This window comes from Gavialis gangeticus, unplaced genomic scaffold (assembly GCF_001723915.1).
Source record: "Gavialis gangeticus isolate Ggan-Ray unplaced genomic scaffold, GavGan_comp1, whole genome shotgun sequence".
NCBI classification, from domain to species: domain Eukaryota; kingdom Metazoa; phylum Chordata; order Crocodylia; family Gavialidae; genus Gavialis; species Gavialis gangeticus.
This window is the reverse complement of record NW_017728993.1, coordinates 9,728,554-9,754,693: the sequence shown is the minus strand read 5'-3', so window position 1 is coordinate 9,754,693 and position 26,140 is coordinate 9,728,554. Positions and strand designations below refer to the sequence as shown.

The following is a 26,140-nucleotide window of genomic DNA, read 5'->3' as shown; positions in this document are numbered from 1 at the left end:
AATGATATTAAAGCTAACGTTCAATCATGCATTAAATCAAAATATTTTACTCTGTCTTGCTATGCATTCAACATAATAATTCTTATGTATAAAATTCTCATGAAATACTATTATAAAGTAATTGGCAGTATGCTAAGTACAGCTTATTTGTGACGTAACTGATTGCTTTGATACCATACCTGCAATGTAGCTTTACATAAGAGATATTAATCAATTTACATGACATTGTACATATGTACATACAAAAATTGGTTCCTGTGATTCACTCTCTGAGTCTTGTTGCCCCAAAGACTTTGAGACATATTTTAATAAGGACTTTTTTTTAAACACTTATGAAAAAATGTGTAAGTTAAATGCAAAACTATGAGGGTAAAATCCTCTCTGGGTATAACATGACAGAAATATTGATCATCGTTACCCTTAACAGAACCAGAACCTGGTTCCTAGTTGAATTATCATCTTTGGCTAAAATATCAAAGGAAATTTGGTCCTGAAATCCCCCTAAACTTTAATGGGGCTTGGGTTCATCACTTCCTTAGTTTTCTTTAAAAGCCCAATCTTAATTTTTATCAAACTAATTCTATTAACTCCTTTGGAACATTGACTTTTCCATAGTTTATACTGCTTTTTTGGAATATTTAACTTGTTACATCTATTCATGGAGTTATGTTACCTCCATTGTTATGTCCTGTCAAATATTTGGGAGCCACTCTGATATGTTGATTGATGCCAGCAGATTAGTTGGTTTTTCCTTATTATTTATCTAAGTTTGCATTCAGAGGATATCGATACTTCATGTAACTTATTGGCATTCACAGTAGTTTAAACTGATATGTGACATAATAGGGATCTTGCATTTTATGTCCGTTGAATTGTTGTTCATTAAACTTGATTTTGTTATGCGAAACGGGACACTTAGTCGTAGGTAATTAAGCAGTGATTGTGAGTCGCCTCTTAATTTGTGTGGTCAAGAGAGGATGCATCCCAAACAAGCAGAAAAGGTGAAGCCAAAATATATTTGTTAGAAAAGTAGTGAATTCCCATTCACCTTGTACAACGTGTATACTGGAGTTTTGATGACCATAAACTGACAGACGGCATTTAATGTGATCAGGTGTCAGGTGATGACTGATAAAGTTTGCTTAGCAGTAAGTATAACAGATTTACTATGACTGGCATTACCACAGGCATCAAAGTTTCAGGAAACTTAGTAGGATGAATTAAAGGTTTCCTACTGCAGCATACACAAGGAGAACCTCTGTAGAAGAGTAACTGACCTCAGCGGTATTCTCAAGGTTATTTTCACAGTAGACCAATCAGTGCCTGAATGACTCCTCCAATACCAGATACTAATAGGCTTTCCTTCAGCTTGCCTTTCTGAATGACGTGTTTTGTTCTGGTCAGGTTAAGGGCTGTGTGCCCTCTGTTAAGTTTTCCTCTTTCCTGATTCTTTCTCATAGATTCACAATGGTGTTACAGGTCTACACTGTATTCCTATATATCTTTTGGAATTCATGTTTAGATTCCAATACCAGAGAACTAGTGGGAGTATTTTAGTAGCTGTCTACTCAGTTAATACTTTTGAGATGGAAATAGCTAGCAAACATGACTGAATTGAATCCAAGTCATGCATTACAATGTAGATTGTAAGTTCTTGTGGTGGCAAACTGTTAGATCGGTATTGGCTGTAGTAAAGTGAAAGAGGATGGCCCTTACATTATACCTAGATGTCTAGGGACAGCAGGCATTATTCTCCTCTAATACCAGTGTAACTGCATCTACTTTGTTGCATTTATTCCTGTTTAACACTGGTGCAAGTGAAAGGAGAATAACCCCATAGTGTGTATGGAAAGAAAGCTAATAGATATGTTTATCATGTGAAGAGTCTCTGTCCACTGAATTCTTGGATGTTGTTCCCTAATTCTTTTCATATGTGTGAGTCACATACATGGAAATGATAAGACTGGGGATATACTCAAGAAGACCCTTTTTGTCGTGTACTACTTGTACTGACAAATAATAGGGGGTACGGGATTTGAAAATTTCATAGTGCTTCAGTGACCCTTAGAAGATGATGAACGCAATATATTCCTGTACATTCATTGATTAAATATGGGTTGGAGGTTTGCGAAGTGCAGAGTTTTGGAACATCTTAACTGCGGGACTTCACCATCAGTACAAATGGCTCCAGTAACCAGAGGCACTCAAGGACGAGGATTCCATTCGCGCTTGCATTTGTGCATTGAGCAGAAGGGTGTGATGCATGATCTGGAATGAACAAAATAGCTTTGTGTGTAGGAAGATGCCAAGTTAATGAAAATTCAGAAAGCTTTCATTTTGAAAATTGGCACAAAGTTTTCGAGAGAAACAACCGCTGCCAGTAGTTTCAAGATTACTGCTATCTTGAATTTTCTGTTTATTGCGTACTGCAATTAAACCTCTTTTGAACTGGAACACCAGTGACAAATTAATACTCCCCTTTGGGAAAAATAAGCACATCTTATTCCATTTAGCACCATTGTGGGCCTGATCTTGATCCAAATAAACTCTCACACACTCTGACTTGCTTTAATAAGGTGAGCAGGCTGTGGCCTAATATGTTTGGCCTTTTATACATAATTGTAAGAATCTCAGTACAATAAATTAAAGTAATATTACCACCTGCTCTGCAATCATTTTATTTTCCTTTTATTTAGTGCTGAGCTTTTACATTTATTCTGTAGTCAAAACTGTCATCAAATGAAAGTATAATAGACCTGACTATCCTTACAGTTAGATTCATATCAGTCAGCAGAGGATCAGACCTCGTTTGTGACCCCACAAAGTTCAAAGGACACTTAACTTTGCTACTGTCCTGTAGCAGGGTGAAATCAGGCAAGAATTGTGACTCAGGAATGCCTTTGTGCCAACGTCGCAGGGAATAGTGCAGCTTAAATGTTACTTTTGTCCAGGGCTATTGAAATGTAGTCCTTCCGTTTTTAAAAACCACCGTGTTATCAGGTATAAAATGTAAGACCTCTAAAACAAGCCAGGATTTTTAAACTTGCATGCCAAACCTTGGACATCTAAATTCGTATTTAGTCACCTGCCAACCTAGCTCCTGCCACACACTTAATATTTATCTCCGCAAAACCCCCACGAGGGAACAAAGTACTGTTTAACAGAGTGGCCTGATTTTAGAGGTGCTGGCATCATGCAACTCCCGATTAAATCAGAAAGGCTTCTTGCATAAGTAAGAGCTGTAGCATCTAGCCCCACGTTTTTTCTGGATGATTCAGCTGGAGGCCTCTGTGGTTTTACTTTCAGTTCCTGAATGAAGCGAAATAGAAAAACCAGCAATTAAAAGAAAAAAAACTGAGTGAAAAAATAGAAGAGAAATGTATCAAATGGATGGACTAAAACATACACAGGATCTATCAGGCACATTAACCAAACATATCATGGTGCTAAATAAGAGGGTTTTTTTAATTAAAAAAAACCCAGAAAAAACCAACTGACATTCCTGGCAGTCTCAAGGATGATGTGACATGGCTGTGATAAATTTAGAAGAATGGGACATATTTTGGCTTGTTCTTGGAAACCTCTTTCTTGCATGTGGACTGTATTTCTTCTTTTATTAACCCAAGCAAAGAATGTCTGAATTTTGCTGTAAGAGCACCATGCTGGCGCACCATAAAATGTGAATGATGCTAATTGCTTTGCACTGCCTAACTTTTGCCATTCCCCTCCCCTCTTAAAGGACAAAACATGCTTTGAAAATGAGTTGGCAGCTCATCTCCTGTGCTGCTTGTGGTCAATATTAAGTTAAGTAATGAAAATCTTGTTTGAATGTTCTTCTGAACTAGGAAGCAGCCATTTTTTTCTTGCAATCAAGTAGGTGTAATCACTTGTAGTAAATAAATAATTTAGGGGGGGAAATGTAACGAGTTAAAAAATGAGAAACTATATTGTTTCAAAAACAGCATTCAATGGCAAGAATAAAAACAACAACCCCTACGTAAACATTTCTCTGCCTACCTATTGGTTCTTTCATGGCTAAGTGCACATTAGAAATTCCAATTACACATTATAATAGCAATGTTGACCTTCTAAAAACTACCCCCCATCCCCTGATGATGACGCCACTCAGCACTGTCATTGTGCAAGATCATTTGGCATGTTCATTACAAGTTGAAAACTCCATTGCTCAAATTGGCATTTGGTTGAAAGTTGATATATATATTTCCTTAGCTCAAAAGGGATTTTCTATACATATAAAAATTAGTGATATCAACTAAATCAATTTTAGTGCAAGAAAAGAAGGATATTTTATTGGCTGGCTCAAAGGCTTTGTCATACCACTCAAGAAGCAATAGAGACTGTATGAAAGTGTGGCACACATTCTCCCCATACGAGAGTTTATGATCACAAAGAAAGTAGTCTCTGTGTATGCCTTAGTATAAATACTGTGATAGACACTAGCCTTTGCGTGTCTGTGTTGTGGGGTGCTCCTCCTCATGCATGGCTGTGCCAGCACTGGGAAGGACACATCTTCCTTAAAGTTTGACCATCTCCTTTAATTATACAGTTGGTCCAGTAAACGCTATCGCACACAAAAAAACACATTTACTACAGCACTGAGGGCAGTCTGGCCCATTGTATATTAAGTGCACATCCATATTTAGGTAGTGTGTACCTGTCATACACAAGGATACAACAGGAACACTTGACATTGTCTCTTGTAATGGGCATTGTCCTTATTGAGAAGAATGTCTACTGGCTGTAGAAGAAAACACTTATAATTTTTAGTGTTGGTAACATATGTCCACATAACAACTGTTAAAATTGTGGGCAGAGCCTAAATAAACTCCCCCCTATTTATGACATCCAAGTCCACATTCTCCTGGGCAGCTAACCATAGGATGAGGTGCATTAGCACAGTTTGCATAAAAAAGGTTGCAAACATTTCATTCAAATGCATCAGACTTCATTCTACCTCTTTCGCTCTCTCTCTCCCCTTTGCCTTAACTGAACCAGCACTATTTTCAGCAGTAGCAAAAAAACACCAGGAGGCAATTCCTGATCCTGTAACTTTGTTGCAATAGCCTATCAATGCTGAACTTTTATTTTTAAAAGAAATTTAGTTTCTAATGTTTTCTTGCCACAAAGAGAAAATGCCACAAAGTGAAATCTTAAAAGACAGTCATAGCTGGGAAATTAGGATTTAACCTATTGCCCAACTTTATTTAACTTACTGAGATGTGAACAGTAATACTTAATTGGAACCATTTAGACCCCGATTGTGCAATATACAATGTGCAAACAGACAGCTGAGGGTTGTAAATTGATGTCTCGGGGACTATAAAGCTGATGCTATTAAACACAAACATTTTTCTTTTTTCTATTTACTTTAAAAAATAAATTAATTGAATGCAGACTCTAAGTCAGTACAATATTACAGTCTTAAACTAATTAAAAATGAAGGAATGTAAAAGTTAAAGTTCCAATGGCAACTTGTCTTGATCTTATAAGATATACATAAAACATTCTCTTCCATTTTCCATAAATTTATGCTATTAAATATAAAGGATCGGATAAGAGGCCAAAGTGACTTGCTATTGGAAGTTCTATTTATAAGGATTTCTGCATTTTTATTATTTCAAGTTATCTCATCAACTTTGCTTTATAGTTTCTGCATATCTGTCCATAGATAGATATGCTGAAAATTAAGTATATATATGCATTGTGGATGATCAGGATGTGTGCATCTCAATTTTGTAGAGATACAGATATTGTTATATACATAATATGAACAATCTGTATATATAGTGCACATTCTCTATTCTAGCATAGACAGCATGTAAAGGATTGCAAAACATCCATCCTACCAATTTTTCTAAATTCATGTCAGAACTGAGTGGAACACAGGGTTGATCCATTCTCTTCATATTATGTCAACAGAAAAAGTTCAGCTAGAAAAATATCTCAAAGTAATCATATTAACGCTGCAGTTGTCATTCTGTTTTCCACTGCAAGTTTTTGATAGATTCCCTGGGTAGAATAACTGCCCTAAAATGTTGTATATGTGGCTTTTAATATAAAGACACCTACGTTCACATTTCTTAAAAAGCAAAAAGTAACCCCATGAATAAATTATTTTTAAAAACTCTGCCAGCTTAGTCTGGACTATCAGAGTCCAGACTAAGCTGGCAGAGGGTAAAGAAATTTAGAGTTTGGATTCCAGCTTCTTCATTCTCTGTCTATTGGTTGTTTAGTTCATTTAAAATATCAGTCTGCAATAAGCTAGTAAAGCCCGTGTGATCCAGCCCTCACAAATAAAATAAACTGCAGTTTTGATAATAATGAGCCGCATCTTATCCATACTACAAATTTAAAAGAAAAATCTGGCTGCATTTTAGTACTTATTGTGTAGAGCAAACCATGGCCACCTCTTCTCCCAAAACAATCATAAATATAAGTGAGCCTTCAACTTGCTGTTGTATTCAATTTTATTTTGTCCTTTAAGTTTATCTAGCTGCTTCTGCACCCACTTTCACAATGCATAGGCTGTCGTTCCATGACCTAGCATTATTAAATTGCACTTATCAATCATTCTTGCCAGGAATGCCATCGCCAACTACATTAAAGAAGTCAGAGAAGTCTGGTTTCAGCAGTCCCTCGCCTTCGCAGACCTCCTCCCTTGGAACGGCATTCACACAGCATCATCGACCTGTCATTACAGGACCCAGAGGTGAGGCCTTACCCAAGAGCCCCAAGCAGCTTAAACTTTAGCCTCAGCACCCTGTGTCAGAATGATTTTCTGTTGTCCGTAGCCACCAGAATGATTTTCCATTGACCGTAACCATTGAAACGTGTTATACATGAGAAAAGGTTTTTCTTGCTCAAAAGTCAATAGGCTTATAGTTTGGTAGGTTGTAGTTCTTAAGAATCATGCTTGGCTTTGTTACTTTACTCTATTTGTTCAAACATCTGATGATAGTTCAACATGTCCAGAGTCGTCTTTATAAGAAAATCACAGGATGTGGTACTTACTGTGTGTTCTTACTATCTGTGTTGAGATAGATTGGATGTTTTGTTTCTATGCTTGAGATAGGGAATCTTCATTCAGCATCTAAATCACATTTATCTTTTCACAGTCCTGTTTCTTCCTCCTGTGTCATTTTATATTCATATTATTGGAACTAGTGTGCTGAAGAACTACCCTTGTTAGTAGACTCCTTGGATGTTGTAGCTTGGTTTCTACAACAGTTTGGCTGGTTTTCTTCACAAAATTTACTGATTTTTTCCCCCCAAAAAGAACAGATGTTCTCTGGGTCTCCATGTGCTTGCAAAGATATCTCTACATTAACCTAGAAAAATAAATATGACACAGAATTCATATTAGAAAAGGAGTGCCTATGTGTGTTTAATCGTGTTCAGAAACGAGTGGATCTTTTGGCTAATCTTTTTGAAGATATAAAAATGTGAATGAATAATCACCGCTCTTGGATTTTGCTTCTTTTAGAGTAGATAATTGTTGGCTATGTCAGCTGGTGAGTGGGGGAACTCAGACCTGGATGAAAGAAGGTCCACAGTTTCTTTATAAAGTGTCCTTTTTAGACTTCCTATGGTCTTGTTTATATTAGTCCAAACCAGGAGTAATCCCATTGTCGACATAGTATCAGTTGATGAAGCATAAATCAGTGAAATTTTACCAACCTAAAACTGACAAAGGTTGAAATCAGGCTTAGCGTTTCTTTGAAGTTTAAGGAATTCAAAACACACTGGATTTATCACTTGTGTAAGGCTTTTTGCTGTTGACTTTTATAAAAATGATCTTTTTTCCCCTGCAAAGACTAGGGTCAAGATCCTCAAAGGTATTTACTACCTGAACTCTTAATTAGACACCTAAATATGTTTGAGGATCTGGGCCTACACTACCAGGCAAGCATATGATATCTTTAAAAAACCTTGATAATTGGTTATAATAACAGGCATGATATGAAAATTACGGTATATTCAGCTGCAAATCAATCAACTCTACCCCTTCCTTTTAAAAAAAGTTTCTGCCCTTTACCACCTGTTTTGTTTGCTGGTTACCAAATCCCATTCAGTACAAAGTTACGTTTTGTCTGGTACCCATTTTATTTTATCTAAAACAATCCAGGTAATTAAACACCCTAACATGCCCTTATTTACACCTTGTGCATTTTTCATTTTATGTGGTTTAAGCAAAAATCTTGCTTTGCAATCCTGTTTAAATTGAATCTAGAATCTCTTTTGTGACATTTATTGTACAGTAAGTAAGTAGGGACATCCTGTCCATTATGTGAGGAGGCTGTCTTCAAGGATACAGAGAATTTGAAAGAGAAAATGATAATGATTTTCCTTCCTGTTATTCTTAAATGGGGGAATAAACCCTTATACTGACTCTGTCAAACAATGGTTTTCAACCTTTTCTAGACTCAAAGCAGGCTTCCATCACTTTTGTGAATTGAGCGGCACCCTATTTCAAAAACTAACCAATTTATTACAGTGCTTACCTTCTTGCAGTGGGTTCAGGCAGTGGGGGCAGATCAGAAGACTGCCAGGGATGAGCTTATCTGCTTATTTCCTCATATCTGGCTTATCCTCTCCCACCTCCTGGCACCCTGCAAAGGATCTCATAGTGCCCTGGCATGCTGATTGAGAATCACTGCTATAGAAAACTTTCATAGTTCCTAACACATTACGCAAAAACCTGCTTTTTTTCAACGTCATCCAGACAAGTTTCATTCCACTTTGTTCACAAACAGTTTGGCAGGGTGTTCAAGAAGAATCCCACTCTAACTCTCTAAATTTTGTCCTAAACCTCTTAAGAATAGCATCCAGTAAGGGTCTAGTGCTCAACTTTATTCCTCTGCAAATACACCTCATTCCCCAGATGTACAATCAAGGGAATGGAAGCTTTACCGGCATAAACAGGAGAAACATAAGGAACAATACCATCCCTATATGAAATGAAATCATGTTTCCCAGGCAGTGCTCATGTACAACTGTCTGTTGGAAGTTACAGCCTTGCAGCAAGATAGTAAAAGCATTGCACACTGCATATTTACCTTGCATGATGGGAATCTCAGCTTTCACATTACATTATGGTCAGCCACATGCAATATTTTAAATGTGTTGTGGGAAGAGTATGGTGCAATGAGTACTCCCCATTCTGCTGAGAAGAATCTGGGAGAAAGGAGTAGTATGTAAGTAGGTCACAGCTAAAATAAACCTCTGAGCCAACCAAACAATTGTGCAGGGATCTATTCTCCTTTTGATGTGTGTGTGCGCAAACATTTCACATTAACATGAATACATTTTACTTGCGCGGTGAACAAAGTAGGTTACAAGAGAAGAGGCTGTGGAGTATTTTAGTTATGTGCCACTTAGCAGCCCATTGCTTTTAAGTTCTTCAGCATATTCTTGCATCATTCCCAGGCTTCCAGCCATTCTTTGGACCCCTCATAGAGTGTGCTTCTTAGTCTGCAGACAAGCAAACACCAAGAAAGCCTTTCCCAGCAGTCTGCAGAATGAAGCCTCCTGCGAACAAAGAGCAGAGTGGAGGAGCAGATCCGTTACGGGATCTCTCCCTTCGGAGGTGTACCACAGGACTAAACAGCAGGAGAACCTCTGTTCCCACGATGAGGGATGCAGCAAGCAGCTGCACTATGCTGCTGAAGTCTGTTTATAGTGGCTTCACCTCTGTCAGTGCTGTTGCCCACATTCAACTTAGCTATGCCATGACCGGCTGAGAGGTTCTGCAGCCAGTTAACCAGAAGACCAGATGAGTGCCGGCCCAAGGATGCTTACGACTGATTAGTTCCAGCGGATGGTGGCAAGATTATCAAGATCATTTGATGCTAAGTAACCAAAGTGCTTCATGCATCCGTATTTGCTTAGGGCAGGTTTTCTGGAGATGACTCGTTGAATATACTAATAACTTCTCCAGACCAATGTAGCTAAGGCTCAGACTAAAGCATCTGGTGGCATCACTTGCAAGCTTAATTTTAACACAACCATCAACTTTAAATTCCATTTTAGAGCTTTGAAAATTCAGGCAGCTAAGAGTTTTTAGAACAATAGGTTAATATTACACAAGAGTGAGGCTGTGTTTGGTTGTCAGCATCCTGTCTTATAGTGCTTACAGATTGCAAAGCCATTGCATGTTGCTAGCATCCTTGTTTATAATCTTTAACAGACAAGAATACTATGGGTGCCAGCAATATTTGGGCTACATGTGTGCTTTAATGTACGGTAGGCTATTTTACTGTGCATTAAACATCAGGTATAAAAACATGCAATTATACTAATGCACATTAAACAGGCTATTGTGCGATAAATAGGCTATTGTGCGTTAAGCACCATTTTAAAACTGTGCCCATTCGTTAGTGCACGTTAAGGCAGCCTAATGCACATTTGTTTAGTACTTCATATTAGAGAGTGCCTATGCATGAACCAGGAGGCTGCTCCGACACTATAATTACAGCGTATCAAAGCAGACTCGATTAATCAATTTGCAGACTTGATTAACTGTGTCTGCCGTAGCGTAGTAATTACTGTGCTCCAGCTAGCTTCTGTGTCTCATGTATCAGTGCCTGTGCGCTTCAAAGTGGCTGCGGGGGCATTTTAACTAAAACTCATTTGATGAGCTTTAGAAAAAAACGCCCCTGCCGCCATCTTGAAACACAGGGATGCTGATACACAAAATGCTCCCAGCGCTTTAATTAGAGCGGCACTCGGAGCTGCTCTAATTAAAGTGCCCACCCCACCACACACACTCCTGGAGCATGTGTAAAATGCCCAGAGGTACTAAATTGAATGTGCAAAAGTGTCTTAATGCATGTGTAGATATGTCCAGTGTGTTGCTATTTACACTTTCCTGCCAGGTCCAGGTATAAAGTCACCATAGTTAAACCAACCATGATAAAGTGATCTTAGATTATATAGCGGCCCATGTGGATATGTACCGTACCTCTGTATTTCACACAGTGTGACTTATAATTCCTTGCAACCAAGAAAAGGACAGAAACAAAGAAAGGGAGGAAGAAAAACAGTGTTCAGAAATGAAGGGGAGACATATGTGCAAAGGACAAGAGACATGGCAGATAGTGAGGAACCTGAAGAAATGGGTATGCAGGCAGAGGAGAGAAGGGCAGGAAAATGACAGGTAGGGGAGTCGCTGCATTAATGTTGTTCCACCCACGTAACACAGCATTTCTGCTGAGACTTGGAAGTGGGCTTCAAAACCCTTTCTGTTGGTGGCCCACTGCACTACAACACGCAGGGTTGCATCTACACAAGACTAATTCTGCTTTTCATTAGCACATCGTGGCAAAAGCTGTACTATTTTACTAATGCAAAGTAGAATTAGTCTGCTGTGCATTAGGGTCACTAAAAGGCATGTGCCTTTTATTACAGGCACTAAACTTAATGCACAATACCTATGGCACATTAACGCACATGTAAACGCTGCCACAGTGAATCAGTTTGTGAACGTCAGAAAACCCACTTTAAAACCCGCAACCAAAACAGAATATTTTGAAAAGACACATTCCAGACAGGACTGGCTCCTACCCTTCCTAAGAGTGGACACCAGCAAGTGAAACAGGGTGAATATATCCAAACTAGATCTTTTGATGTAAGACATTGAAAGCAGCAATCCAAACAGCTGTGCCACAACAGGCAGATGTCATACAGTCTATGCAGGGCCTGGATATAATGTAACGCTGACCAGTGCAGCTTAAAAAGAAGTAATTAGCCATGCTAGTCTGAAGTCAGACAGAAGGCAGGGGAGAATGGCACCTTAAAGACTAAAGGGCATAAGCTTTTGTTGGAAATAGCCAACTTTGTCGGTCCATTCTTGGCATCTGATGAAGTAGGTTGTTGCCCTCCCAGTGAGAGAGAGAGAGAGAGAGGGGTTTGCAAACGGTTAAAACTGCAGCTAAACAAAAGTCAGGGACCGTGTAATTAAAACCCTACCTTTATTGTATTTTAAAGAGTTACCCTGTGACATAGGAAATATTTAAAGGAGCAGGCTGTTTAGCTAATTTGTGTGTGAGTGAACTGCTTAGAGGAATACTATCCTAAATTAACTGTAAGGCCACCCACTGAGCTTGCCTCATAAAGGGCCATGATTGCTCAGCTTCGTTTTGTATAACCGTTCAATAATTACTAGATAAATGCATAACTAAAAGCTCTATTACACTAATAATTTGTACTGAGATAGATGTGTGGGACACCATGCTGGGTTAATTTGTCATCCCTGCAGCAAACTTCTAAAGAGGGCTCTTTTGCAGAGGAATTGTGTTAATATGTTGTTCCAGTGAGGACATGTTAAAGCAACAAGATGACTTGGTCTCTTAATCTCTTGAAGAGGCAAAATGCCTTGAGGATGAGTGCCAGAAAGAAGAATAGGGGGTGATTAACACAGTGGACCTAGATTTAAACTGATCCTGACAAAGGGAGCTGAATAAAAGGGGAGGGGATGGTAAAAATACTAATAGGATTTCATGCATCTCTAAAAAAAATAACATAAAAATAAAATCTGCAGGACCAGAGTGTTTTACCCATCCCGTCACTGATTACATATTCAATTTCCTTGCTTTCTTTGATGTATCCAAGAAGTTAAACTATATGCTTTGAACAGTGCACTGAACTGTAATATTTTTATCTCTGCTTTATGCTAAATTCTCTATCCTCAGACGCACACAAAAAGCACATTATTACTTTAAATATGGGACCCATGTTTAAGCATCAGAGCTCTGGATTTTCAACCTCCCCTATTGACAGAACCATAAATCATCTTAAAGTTAAGTGAATTACTGTAGCGTGGAACTATAGCTTTAACAATGTTTATGTAGTATCAGCTTACCATCTACAGAATGAAAGGGGGAAAAAACACTGATATTAGAAATGGGAATGTGGAGTCCCATTAACTTAACAGCAATATATCACTCCAAAGTCACAGATTCCATTACCATGCCCTTTTTAGTATCAAAGTAGAATTATATCATCACACACCTAAAGGTTATGTTTTTAAAGAGAACTTACATTTCTAGTGTAAACTTATCAACTGCATTTCATTATGAAATAATCTCCACATGTTTTTTTAACAGTTGGTTTTATCTTGCTTATGAGAACCCCTTGGGATGATTTAAATAAAAAAGCAGAAGTTGCCACCATTTGATAGAAAATAGGAGTCTCACACATATGTTGAATGCTCATTTTTGACCACGCAAGATCTCTGGCCATAATTGGAGGGACAGGGCTGTCATTATTTGGACGGCATTGTTTTTGGTTTTGTTTTAAACTTTTTTTGCTATCCTTTCAGTAGTAATCCTGTAGAATATATACAAGAATTTCAATAAGTTTTGAAGCTCTCTCTTTCTCAAGACTGCCAACTTATTGGCCAAGTCCAGTTCCAGAATCTGGACTGCTAGTGCTCAGTTTGTTTCCAGAGACTTTCAGTATAGCAGCCTAGATAGCCAGAGCCCAGAGAGTGTCAACCTCATCCATCCCCATGTCCAGTCCTCAAACACAGCCCTTTGCTGAGCATTTTAAGAGGTGTAAGTAGGAGGCCTGTTTGCCTTCCTTTGGTACTGGAGTCTCTCTCTCATGTTAGGAACATTTCCAGATGGTTTTCAGCACTTTGTTCCGCTGGTTTAGGGGCTGGTTTTCAGTGGTGTGGATAACCAAGCTCTGTTTGACTGCAGTGTGAGCACTCAATGGACACATCTACACATGCACTTTGCTGCGCATTAGATGAATGTAACCTCAGTAAACATCACCATCTACATGTATGCAGCAATTACTGCACACTAAATTAATCTAAAGTGCTGTTCGCTAGTACCAACAAACACAGGTACTAGAAAACGGCACTTTACACTAATTCACCAAAACGCACATGTAGATGCTGGCCGGGAACAAATTGCTCCCGATCAGCCCAGGCAGCAGGGGGCCACAACTGCTGTCTGGCGAACCTCCAAGCTCGGTGGGGGGGCAGGGGGAGAGCTTAGGGCCTTAGTCTGGAGCTTTGTGCAGTTGGGAGCTACTACCAGAGCTGGGGACAGCTCTCCCTGCCCCCCCTACAACTCAGGCCTGACTCCGATGCTCCCTACTAGCCCAGGGCTGCCCCCAGAGCCCCCTGCCAGCACAAGGCTGGCACCCGGGGGAACCTGGAGCTCTCCCTGGCTGCTGCAGTGGGGCAGAACAGGGCAGGAGCAGCCCTGAATTAGGTTGCTCCTGTCAGGCTCAATTTGCTCCAAACCCAGGCACGGAAATAAATTTGCAGTAAATTCAGGTGCATGAATTGCATGTGTAGATGTGCCCAGCATTACTGAAAATCAAGCCATTTTTCTCCAGTCCCACTCTCATTGGTGTCCACAGGAGCTAGATCAGCCTCTCTGTCTATTCTCCTTGAGTATTTCACTCTCATGCATTGCTGTGCTGAGTGAGCTCTTTTCTATTATATTTTGAAGGCGCAGTTAATGTTCACCTACCTGACGTGGTAGTAAATATCAGTGACACCTAACCCCCAAGTTAGGCCTATGGACACCAATTTGGGACCTGCATCTGTTCTGACTGAAGGCAAATCTCCAGCTGAGTTTCAGTGAAAACAGGATCGGGTTCACGAAAAACTTTGCTCATCTGCAGGCCAAAAGCCTGTTATTAGCAATTTGCCAAATTGGTCTTCTCCACTTAAAACCAATTTTGCAAAATGATATTGAACTTCAGCAGTGCGTAATTCCACTGCTGGCATGCTGAGGGACAGGTTCCACCAATGGAGAGCATGCCTCCCAATGGTGCTTTCCACCGTGAGTCACATGGCTTTTCACTCTGTCCAGTGAAAAGCCAGTGAGTGTATGCTCAGTGCTATCATGATGTATTTACATGCTATTCCAATAGTCAGCATCTCTGAGACACTGTGAAAGCCACATCGCAGAAGTCAGCGTTCTGCAGTTGGCCACCAAAGCCCATTCCCAAAAGGAAGTGAGACAGTAGTGATTTTCAAAGGTGTCTAAAAGAGTGCTGGATTCACTGTCACTGAAATTCAGCAGGACTGAACGAATGAATTCCTTAGCACCTTGGAAACTTGCAACCCAAGTTGCTTAATTTTTGTTCTTTCCTTTGGCAACTGCTCTCATCACTGAAATCTGTGGTTTTAAAGCTATTGTTTTAGTCTTTGACTCTTCACCTCTTGTATTGTATTGTACACAGACGTGTAAATTCCTTTCAACAAATCTGGATTATTGCCAGCTTTCCTTATTAAAAAGTCACTCACCATATTTCTGATAAACACAGCTGTTTCATGGTGTTTGAAAGCATTTCACATCAGCCAGCATTGTGGCTTAGCCAATTAGTACTCTAATATGGTCAATTTTGAGAATAAGTACCTTTGGAGTACAAAGGGTGGAATACATCTTGCATAACTTGAACTGGCACTTGCACTACTTTAATGCTATGGGAAAGATTACAGCATGCAGGGAGTTAAAGCAACTTAAAAGCCTTAGTGGATATATCTAGGAGAACAAACTACATTATAACATGTGCAGATAAATAACTTTTTAAAAATACTTTCTGAATTGTAATGAAGCCAATTATCGTGACCTCAAAAACAAGCTGAAAGAAAATACTCTTGTTTCATTACAGTTATAATATTACTATTTCTAGGAAGATTGATCAATGTTTAATGAGCTATTAGTAAACTTAATTATCACTTTATACAGCAGCTATCTGAGCATTGGGCCCCAATGAAACCAATATACCGTCTGTTTAGAGGAACGGACGAGGGCTTTGTGCTGTATGCTGCTATGCAAGGGCAATGGCTCGATTCCCCAGTCTTTTTTGCTTGCTTGGGCTGGGAACTGGGGTAATAACCATTTCCAGGGTGGGAGAAGAGGAATGCTTTCTTTCAATCCCTCTTAGATACTTAAGAAGGTATGCAGAAAGAAATTCATCCATTCATTATGGGGCTGGCTGGGTTTGGTATGGCTCTTGGGCTGAACAGAAGGGGAGAGTATAAGTGGATCAACTCTCTTTTCCATCCCATATGTTTGGGACTGTCTGTTTCTTAGGGTTGGTAACTGGAGGGGTTTTGCATAGTCACTGATTGCAAAGTCTTTCCTCACACTGTTGAGCGCTTACTGACAGAAGGAGTCCCATTAATTTTATTAGGACTACTCCTGTGTGTAAGTGGCCAGCAACCTACAGCAGGGCCCTGTGTATCCAAATAAAATGATACCTAGCTTCAAATTAACTGATTCTTTATTGTCTGATCATACAGTTAAATACAGTCTACTACTTCATCTCTCATTCATTTGCTCAACACACACAAAATGCTAATCTAATCAATGAGGATGGCTTGTTTTATTAGTAATTTAGTTTGTTATTGGCTACTGCAGATCAAGAGGGAAGGAGACAAGGCTGGCCTTCATAATCAGACATTTCAATTCAGCAGTCTGTGAGAAAATCCTCTAATTTTTACGCTACATAGCATTAGGAACCCATAAAACACAAAAACCTAGCAGGATGCAGTGGCTGTAGCACATAATTACTTGGCCCAATGACAGTGGTTTTTAAATATTCAAATATATGTTGTAGGCCACCATATATTATCATCTTATTTTTCTTCAACAAAAATTCTGGGGTGTTTCACATGAACTTCAATACAATTAATGTAATGTGTGCTTTAAAATATTTATGCTTGCTTTGAGATAGGATAATTCCTCTTTTTCAATGCACACATAGGCAATTTAATAACACTGGGGAATCCTAATTCCCCATACTTAGAACCATACCTTGAAAGAAAGCTCCAACTTTCATGTCTCAATATTTTTATAAGGCAAACTTTTGTCATGAAGTGAGTGAGGTTCATAAGAAGATATGAATTTCTCAAGTTTACATAAGCAAAAAAAGGTATGGCTGTGTTATACATGACATAACGGTAGTATTTCTATGTTGCCTTCATCTGAGGATCTCAAAGCAATTTACAACTTACAGAGAATACCAGATTGAGGTTCATAGTACCCCAAAGTATAGTCAGTAAATACTACGATACCCAATATACAAATGGGGGAACTGACACGCACAGGATTTAAGAGCCGCATTTTCAAAAGTGACTGTATGGAGTAAATTGAGGGTCTGATTCTCAGAAGTGTTGAGCTGACCATATAAATGAATACTTGAAAGCACTGCCTGCAGTGATTTGCTCTAGGTGAGAGGTGAGTCATTTTCAAAATTAGGACCCATAAACTTGGTATTGTGAGTCCTACTCTTGCGCACTGATACTTAGATGAAGCTACAGGTAACAGGCTGGAAGTCTGTCAACCAAAGCAGTACGTTTTCTGTGCAGGGTCTTCATAAACCTTTACCCTTTGAAAGCCTTGCATGGACATACCAATCCCTAAGAATTTGTAGACTGCCATTCCCTTCATGCGCAATTTGATAACAAATTTCTTGTTGCTGTATGGACACAGAATGTAATGTCCCTGGCTAAGTAAAACATCTCAGTCAGGATTTTCACTTATACCTGGATTATTAATGATTAGCAACTGAGATGGTACAGTTTTGCAAAAGCTAAGCTATGCTGTAATGCTTCATTCCCATGGCAGGGAAGGAATGTGCCTAAAACATGAACACTAGATTACACCACACCTGAAGGTAGATTGAGTTTTACTATTTGCACTGCTCTGCTGGCAGGATTTGTCGGGATCCTCCTACGGAACTGGGAATCTATGTAAGAAGCCAATGCCAAAAGCAACAAGTCTCTGTCCAATCTGTGAATCTCTGAAAGCTTATGGAAAAGGGAAGAGGGAATTAAAGTAATGTCAAGGGTGCAGAGCTGAATATATATCACCAGTGTAAATTTCTGTTTGAGGAGCAATGAAGGGAGGGAAGAGAATTCATATAAAGTAAATTATGAAGATACAGTTGAGATAACAAGAAACAGGAGGAAAATTCAGACTTTATGGAAGATCCTAGGAGACTTAAGGAGGGGTAATACCAGCCTGAATTTGAATAAGGCTTCACATCCTCTGATCAATTAAAAGTGTTCACAGTGATTTACATGTTCAGTAACCCAGTGGTATTCCATATTCCTGGTTTTCTGCAGTGAGGGAAGTCTCTTGGCATTTTGTTTCATGTGTATTTCTCTCGCAGACAGACTATTAGAAGTGTAGGATCTGCCAAAGTGGATCCAGCTAATCACTTGTATCAGGGTTTGGATCTGGATCTGGTCCACTGAGCTGTATCAGCCAGCCTGCAGGACTTCTGGAAGGGCTGGGAATCCAGGGGTTGGGTGACGGCAGGAGGACCACCAAATTCTGGAACATGGAGCCCTACTGGGGAGCATGAGTGTGCAGCGATGGGGAAAGCAACAGATACATTACGATGCAAAGCTCAAGGGCCTGTGGTGGTAAATGCCACCACCACTTGCCCTGCAGCTGGAGGCAGGTCTGGATTCAGCCCCTGAGGCTCCCTGTGATCTTGATCTGGCATGTAAGGTTCTCCATAGACCAAATCCAGCCTAGAGGGCCAAGGAAGCTTGACACCCAGGATCTACATCTAATGGACAGGTTCTTGGACTTCAATGGTTAGCATACCGTATCTCAAAACTCAAAAGCACTTGACATGTCACCTTTGTAATGTTAATCAGGTTAATTACAATGGAGTCTCATGCTGATAAACCAACCCTTAACCCTTCCTATGGCTAGCTAAGATACACTGATACTGTCAATAGGATGCTAAAAACAAATCCTTGGGAAGCTTTGTCCCTTACCTCATGCGTTAAGTGCTGGATCATCCATTTGGAGAAAATGAGATTCCACTAATCTAGTAGGTGTTGCATTGTCTGGGGATGGCTGCTTATCCAGCCTTGTTTCCCAGACCTGCCTCCTTGGCCACGTTCAGATGAGCGCAGTTGTCTGCGGTGCCACATACCACATATCCAGGGGTCAGAAAAAGAGCGGAGCAGTGCCTGCTCAAAACTGGAGCCTGACCAGCCAGAGCCACGCTCTCGCTGCCAGCCAGGCTCCACACGACAGGATCTGCAGCCCGAGGAAGCCCCCAGGATCCCAGGCAAAGCTGCTGGGACTAGCCCAGTGCTGGCCCCAGCCTCCCCTACCCCACCCGGGGTAACCTGCTGTGCACCAGGGGGCGCATATCTCGGGCATTCCCTGGGGACATGTAGCGGTGGCACAAGGTGCACTGCTGCTGGTTGTTCCTGGGGAACCATACGTCCACACTTGTGTGGACACAACCCTTGTGCTCCTCAGAAAGGGCCTGTACACAGCTGGAGAGCCAAGCTACTAGCACAGCTTTTTGTACCACCTTCCATGTGTGTTCCTGGTTTTGTGTGATGGGTATTTAATGCACAGCATACAAAAAGAGTGAAGTAGAATGAAAGGCCCAGGGGAAACAGCTTCTCTCTACAGCAGTATTTCTGCCTCCCTAAACCTATGAGAATTTTGTGCATAATTTAATCTTGGTGATTGACTTATCTCCTCTGTGTGCACACTTTCCATAGGGAGATTATTGAGCAGTTATGTATATAAGAACATATCCAGTATATCTATGCAAACGCTGAATCTCCATGTTTTTGTGGCTTCCTTTCTTTCTTTTAGCAGATTTTTTTTTTCTTCTTCACAGTACCACACACCTAGAGGCATGTCACTTAAGCACAAGATAATACCATAGCATCATAACAATTTCAAATACCATTAACACATCTGGTTTTAAAAAATGCATTTTCCTTGGTAAATACAAAAAAAAAAAGCGCCAAATAAAATTTGCATATAACAAGTACAAATGATCTAAGGACATGAAAATGTTAGCATAAAAACTTTCTTCACAGTGGGATAGTTTTCTTTCTCCCCCCTTTCTCTGAAGGGGTTGGGTTCTCTCTTCTTAGAGTTATCAAGAAAACAAAAAGATAACACCTCTAACCTGAGCATCTTACAAGTACATAATTCTTTAGCTTTTAAAAACAATAAGGATAAAGATGCTTCCATGTAAAATTAACTTAAAAATCCAAGACACATGCTTGTGTGCACACCCCAGTGAAAAAGGAAGATAGAATACAATTCTTCACACTCCCGTTATTTCCAAAAGAGCCACGGGCTGGGAAAATGGGCTGGGAGGACTGGATAACTCAAAGGTTTATAATGGGATGTAAAGTTCGCCATATCTAGGACAGAGATTCACATCCATCCATTAGTAGTCATTGACATTTATACTATATGATGATTGATATCTCAAAGTGGCATGGTATGTAGGATGCTGGGCTGGACAGGTTTAGTCCATTTACCGAGGACTATTTCTAGTTGTCCAGAACTTATCAACCATGACTGGAATTCTCCCTGGCAGCCTTGGTTGTTGCAACCATTCATTCAAAAATAGGCATGAACACCAAACTATCCCATACTGGTTCAAACATAGCCCCACCACAAGCAGGATCACGTTGAGAAAGTTGGCTTGCTGCTACCTTTGTTGTGTATGTTTTATCCATAACTTCAGGCTTCGAAGTTGTTAAATTTTTCATGAGCATTAAAGCAAAAAAGTAATAATAAAGTAACATGCTTTCAAACTGGCAAGGAGTGAAAACTGAGAAATAGATATTAGCTTTTGTTTAGTAAAAGTCTTTCTATAACAGCCATTGTGAAATGAATATTTATTGCTCTTCTTTGATTTTGGCTTACTCTTCAACTTTTCCCAAACGTGATGTGTAACTGCACCTTTGCCCTAAGTCCAATGCAAGAATTTCTTCTGGATACTGAATGCCATGTATACCTCTTATCAGATCAGTTCTTTGTGGTTTACAGATGTAGTGCATGAGCAAGAAATTCATAAAAGTTTAATAGGGCCAGTGTGTGAAGGAGCAGCAGTGGTGCAGTGATTAGTGTTTGGTGAGACAAGTACCCTGGATATGAGAAGAGCTTGTGTCCTACTAAACCACTATGCTTCTATGCAGGAGGGACAAACTTATTTTAGAGAAAAAGGGAAAAATTCCGGAGTCTGTAAATGTCGGCATTTCATTTCACAGGGGTGAGCAGGTGTAAACAGATATGAGCAAAAGAGGATCTAGTGTGATATAACTCAAATTCCAAGTGGCTGGATTAAGGTATCAGTTAAACTATGCGGTTATAATTCTGCCCTGGTTTTACCTGTACAATCTTTTAAAAAAATCAGTAGCCTTATGTGGCTAAAACTGAGAACAAATTTGTCACTGCCAAGGGGATTCGTCACTATATACAGTCACTGTCCAGTCAGTATGTTTTCCTGCTGTCTTTCTACCTTGTGGCTCTTTATCATGTTAATTTCCCAATTTTAATTCCCTTCAGCATCGTCTCTCAATGTGGCCTAGGGGCTTGTTTGAAACCTTAAAATTGTTCCGGAGAAAAGTAAACATCATTCTGAAAGCAGGCTTGCCATTTCCTATGTGTTCAGCAAAAGAAAGCATTTCACATAAAACAAATGTTCCCAAACTGGGGTGAAAAAAAAAATAGCAAGAGGTAGAAAAGTGTCATTAAATTATTGACCATTTATAGTATAAAATAAAAACGGATCCATATGTGCAAACTAGAGTTAGTTGAAATGTCAATTAAATCAAGCCTAATCTCCCAAATACATTTTTTATTGCTTGATTCATTAGAAAGGCTCTTAAGGTAATGAATAGTCATCACTTTTACCAAGGACTGCTGATTCCTTTATAAACGTCCACTAAAAATACTGAAAATCATTCAGAAATATCTAGCTTCTTTATCCTGAGGATTGGACTGAAGTGAGTTTAGGATATAATACGGTCTGCCATGCCATTTGTGAAGGTTAGTTGTATAAAAAGACTGTCCATTTAAAAAATCACAGCTACGCTAGAGCTACAGTAGATTTGAACTGTTTTATCCAAGGCAGAATCTACTCGCTGTAACTTCTTTGTTTTCTTTCCTATAGCAAGTCCACATGCAACACCATCGACTCTTCATTTTCCAACATCACCCATTATTCAACAGCCTGGGCCATACTTCTCACACCCAGCAATTCGCTATCATCCTCAGGAGACTCTGAAAGAGTTTGTCCAACTTGTCTGCCCCGACGCTGGTCAGCAGGCTGGACAGGTGGGGTTCCTAAATGTAAGGAAACCGTTTTTATTTCTTCAGAAGTATTTGTCCTGTGTAAAATAACCATGGAATTCTCTTAATGTGTTGCGCCCATCATGAACGTTGCACCTTGAACGGTTGCCACCAGAAAAAAAATTGCTGACTCCTGGGAAATGTTTTTTTACACTGTGGTAATACTAACTCAGCCTGTCTGATAGGGAGGTAGGTCTATGACCTTCTGAGGTTTCTCTACAAATAATTCAGCCTCATGCATCCTAACCCTAGCTCCACTAGGGTTAGCAAAATACAAGGTCCAAATAATTTTTATTAATTATTTTTTAGAGTTGGGGGGGGGAAGAGCAGGAAAAGGGAGGGTGAGAAACAGATGTTTCAGATCAGCTAAGTTCACTTAAAAAAAATACTGCCGTATAGCCCTTTAGATCAAGTTGACCAGTACTTGAACTCAAGATGTTAAAAGTACAGTTTATTATGGTTTGTTATTTCTGTAAGCAGTTATCTCTTCCCCTTATCTCCATGAAAAATTAAGCTACGTTCCAAAGCTTCAAATAAGCAATTTCATTTTTTTAATCAAATAAAGTGAATCATCATCTTCACATTATTGAAATAACACTCCAGTCAAATGCAGAGTTTATAAACTTTATGTAAATCATATCTAAATCTTGTAATGAATGTTTTGTGGAATATAATGCTTGTGACTGTATTCCACCAATGAAATAACAACTGGCAAAATTATTTTTTTCCTATACACACAATATTGAGAGTGTTAATGAGAATTAACATGAGTCTTAGCATCTAATTTATTACACTTACTTAAAAAGGTTCTGTGTCCTCAATCCTCTTTTCTCCTCACCTAAAAAAAAAAACCTTATTCTGCATAACCCAGCCAATACTAGCTTTGAATAATGTCTGCAATATGTTAGCAGATACATTTATGTCTAGACAACAAATCAATATAGTGCTTTTCTTTTTCCTTGAGTATTCATTTGCTTAGTTTATCCCAAACCATTCAGCATTATGAACTGCTAGCATACTCACAATGAACATACAGCAAAAGTCTGCTTGGCAGGAAAGTGACTTATTTGTAAGACAAGATAGTGTTTGAGACATGTGACTAAATATACTAGTTTATTAAAGGTACTGGATGTTGGAAACATAAATATTCCTGAAGAATGGCTTCCTACTCAGGCCTCAGTCCCACAAACTCCAGTAATTACATTCTTCGGGTCAGTGGGGCTGGTCCTTATTTCTACCTACGGACGTTTTCCAGTCCTGGCAGTGTAATTAACAGTTACTCTCCCCAAGGCTTCCTTACAGCAGAAAGAAATTTGTACTCAAGTCCCAGGCACAGATATCCAAAGAGAACAGGAGAGGCATGAATCTGGAAAATTTCTGCCTAAGTATGCACCCTACCTAGCTCAGTGGTGCATGTTACAGTGCACGCAGAACTTGGTCCAGAATGACTCTACCTGTTATTATCTTGGGCAAAACAGTTTTACCAGGACCACTAAATTGAGTAACCGTCTTAAAGAAAAGGGTTTAAAAGATCTAAAATAGTTACTGGAAGCCAGATGTGAGGTATGATGCCAAATCCATTGAAGTCAATGAAGTATAGGGCACAGCAGGCTTTCATTCCAGCATCTTTGCTTCCTTAGCATTGAGTAGTTAAGAATTTAATGCACAAAACTGTAAACATGACTCTCCCATTACCAGAGGCTCCTAATAGCTGATGTCTGTTTGTTTGTTTGTTTTTTGGCAGCCCAATGGTAGCAGCCAAGGCAAGGTGCACAATCCATTCCTTCCTACCCCAATGTTGCCACCACCACCTCCGCCACCAATGGCTAGGCCTGTGCCTCTGCCAGTGCCAGACACAAAACCTCCAACTACATCGACAGAAGGAGGGGCCACCTCCCCCACTTCACCAAGTAAGTACGGACGCAACAAGGAACCAAGGGTTTCATTATCCACAAACTGCCATAGCTACGTTCTGGTCACAGATGAGGAGGAGTGGACTATGCTTTGAGCAGATTGCGTGAGGTTGGCAAAAAATTATGAGCTTGTTATTTTCCCTCATACACAACCAACTTGATTTTTTGCTGGCAGTGCACATAATTACATCTGAGACAGCTAGCAGCCAGCAGCTAAAATAGGGGGGGAGGGGGCTAGGACACTCAGGACCTTTGGCAGTGTCCTGAAGAGTCCACAGGGCCGGCTTTTCACACGTGTTGCAAGACAGGATGTATGGGAGCTCTGCAGAAGGCAGACAGAGACCCACACAGACTTGCTTCTTGGACATGCTAGACTAAACTGACAAGTCCTCAGAGCTCACTCCTTTTACAGCTCTCCCTGGAATACGCCTTTCTAGAGAAACTCGGACTCATTTCCCTTATGACTGAGCTCCTTGGCAGGTTCTACATTTTGTGCAGACCGCTAGGGTATTTCTTCTGCCCAGGGTGAAACCTCCAATCCTTTCCATACCACCCGCACAGCCCCCTCGTGCATTTTGTGTAGCTACAAGTCAAATACACAAATTCCTGCATGTACACATGGGGATACTGTTTTGGACTGGCTCTGCTGGGAAACAAAATCTGCTACAGCTGGGCTTAAAGCTGTAAAAAATCTGGATACGCCGGGAGTTAATTACAAAATGATTTAATGAAGCTACAAACAAATTGGCATTTAAAACCAAAGGGGAAACTTTCAGTGCTTTAATGGCAACAGTAGGTGACTTATTCCACAATGAGGTGAGTCCAAGATGTCCACACACCCACCAATCAATCTAATCAAAAAAAGCAATTCCCTGTGCATGCTTTGAAGCTTTATTATTTAAATGTTACATATCATGCTGCTTGCTACCCAAGGAGATATGTGTTATTCAAAACATATGGAGCCTAAAATTTTAAAGCTTCGGGCACAGCTCAGGTAATTCACCCCTTCAAGACCAGACTGCGATGTGGTTGGTTTCTCGAGGCATGTGCCAAGTCAGGAAGATCGTGGCATTTTCGTGTGGCATCCTTCAACTGGACAGCATAGGTTGTGTGTCAAGCAGTGAGCATTTCAGCCTAGTGAAAAAGGTTCATGTTTACTCAGAGCTCCAACTGAGCACAGCTTGAGATACCTCAGTATGTTCAGGCTTTTAGAATTGGGAAAAATTAAATCTGTGCATTGAATATGTCAGCATTTCAATTATAGCTCATAATTGACTGGCAGCTTGTAGCGCTTAAAGAAAAAAAATGTCTAAACACCATTTTTAACAGTTATCTTCACGTTCCTTTCCGTGATTCTCCGATTCTGTAAACAAGCTAAATGTGTACTTGGCTGGATCCTCAGCAGGGGGAAGAATTGGCATATGTCCACTGAAGCCAGGGGAGCCACATTGATTTACACCAGCTGAAGGGCGGGTCCATTGTGGCTGGGATTGTTCAACTGACAGCTGTCAAGATGATTAGGAATCCAGGTTTTTTCAAGAGCAGCTAGTTAATGGTATTTAAACAAAAGATTAGGAAAAAATAATTACCGCTCGGTAATTAGTCAGTCTGATAGCTAAACATACAGTTCTATACATAGTCGAGCACGCACCTTCCATTTGATAAGAATCATGCAGGCTAAATGGTTTGACTGTACCAGTGGACTAATTTTTAAGGAGTGTGTAATCTACTCTGGAAATGTAGATTTTATAGGACCTTTTTTCCAAAGAAAAACTAGATTCATACCTGAGCCAGGGGAAGGCAAAATAAGCCAACAGGATTTTTTTCAGGAGGTAGCACTGATTTTAAGAATGGCGAGAGATCTGCAGGGCAGCATTCACATCAGAACCAGCCCATCATACTCAGTGCTTACAACAGACTATGAGCATAGAGGATGTCGCCCACAGACATTAGGCATATCCCTCCAGTCCCCTGCCTTCCCCTCACCTCTCTGCAGGTGTTTCATTCACTGGACAAATCTTCCAAAAAATATTCTGACAATTTAGAATGGTCCTATAGACTGAAGCATCCCTCTTTAGTTGGTAATTTGGAGGGTTT

The 26,140-nt window shown here is 39.9% G+C and overlaps 1 protein-coding gene across 6 annotated transcripts in view; it reads left to right on the top strand.

Annotated features, from left to right (window-relative positions):
• Positions 1-26,140, top strand: part of NFIA (nuclear factor I A) — a 359,137-nt gene that overhangs the window by 300,235 nt on the left and 32,762 nt on the right. For 3 of the 6 annotated variants that reach the window (XM_019501201.1, XM_019501205.1, XM_019501206.1), the window contains exons 7-9: positions 6,602-6,730; positions 21,952-22,130; positions 23,875-24,040. In XM_019501201.1, the coding sequence (XP_019356746.1) occupies positions 6,602-6,730; positions 21,952-22,130; positions 23,875-24,040 (474 nt within the window). The remainder of the gene's footprint in view (positions 1-6,601; positions 6,731-21,951; positions 22,131-23,874; positions 24,041-26,140) is intronic. The other 3 variants (XM_019501200.1, XM_019501204.1, XM_019501203.1) reach the window with 3 other exon arrangements.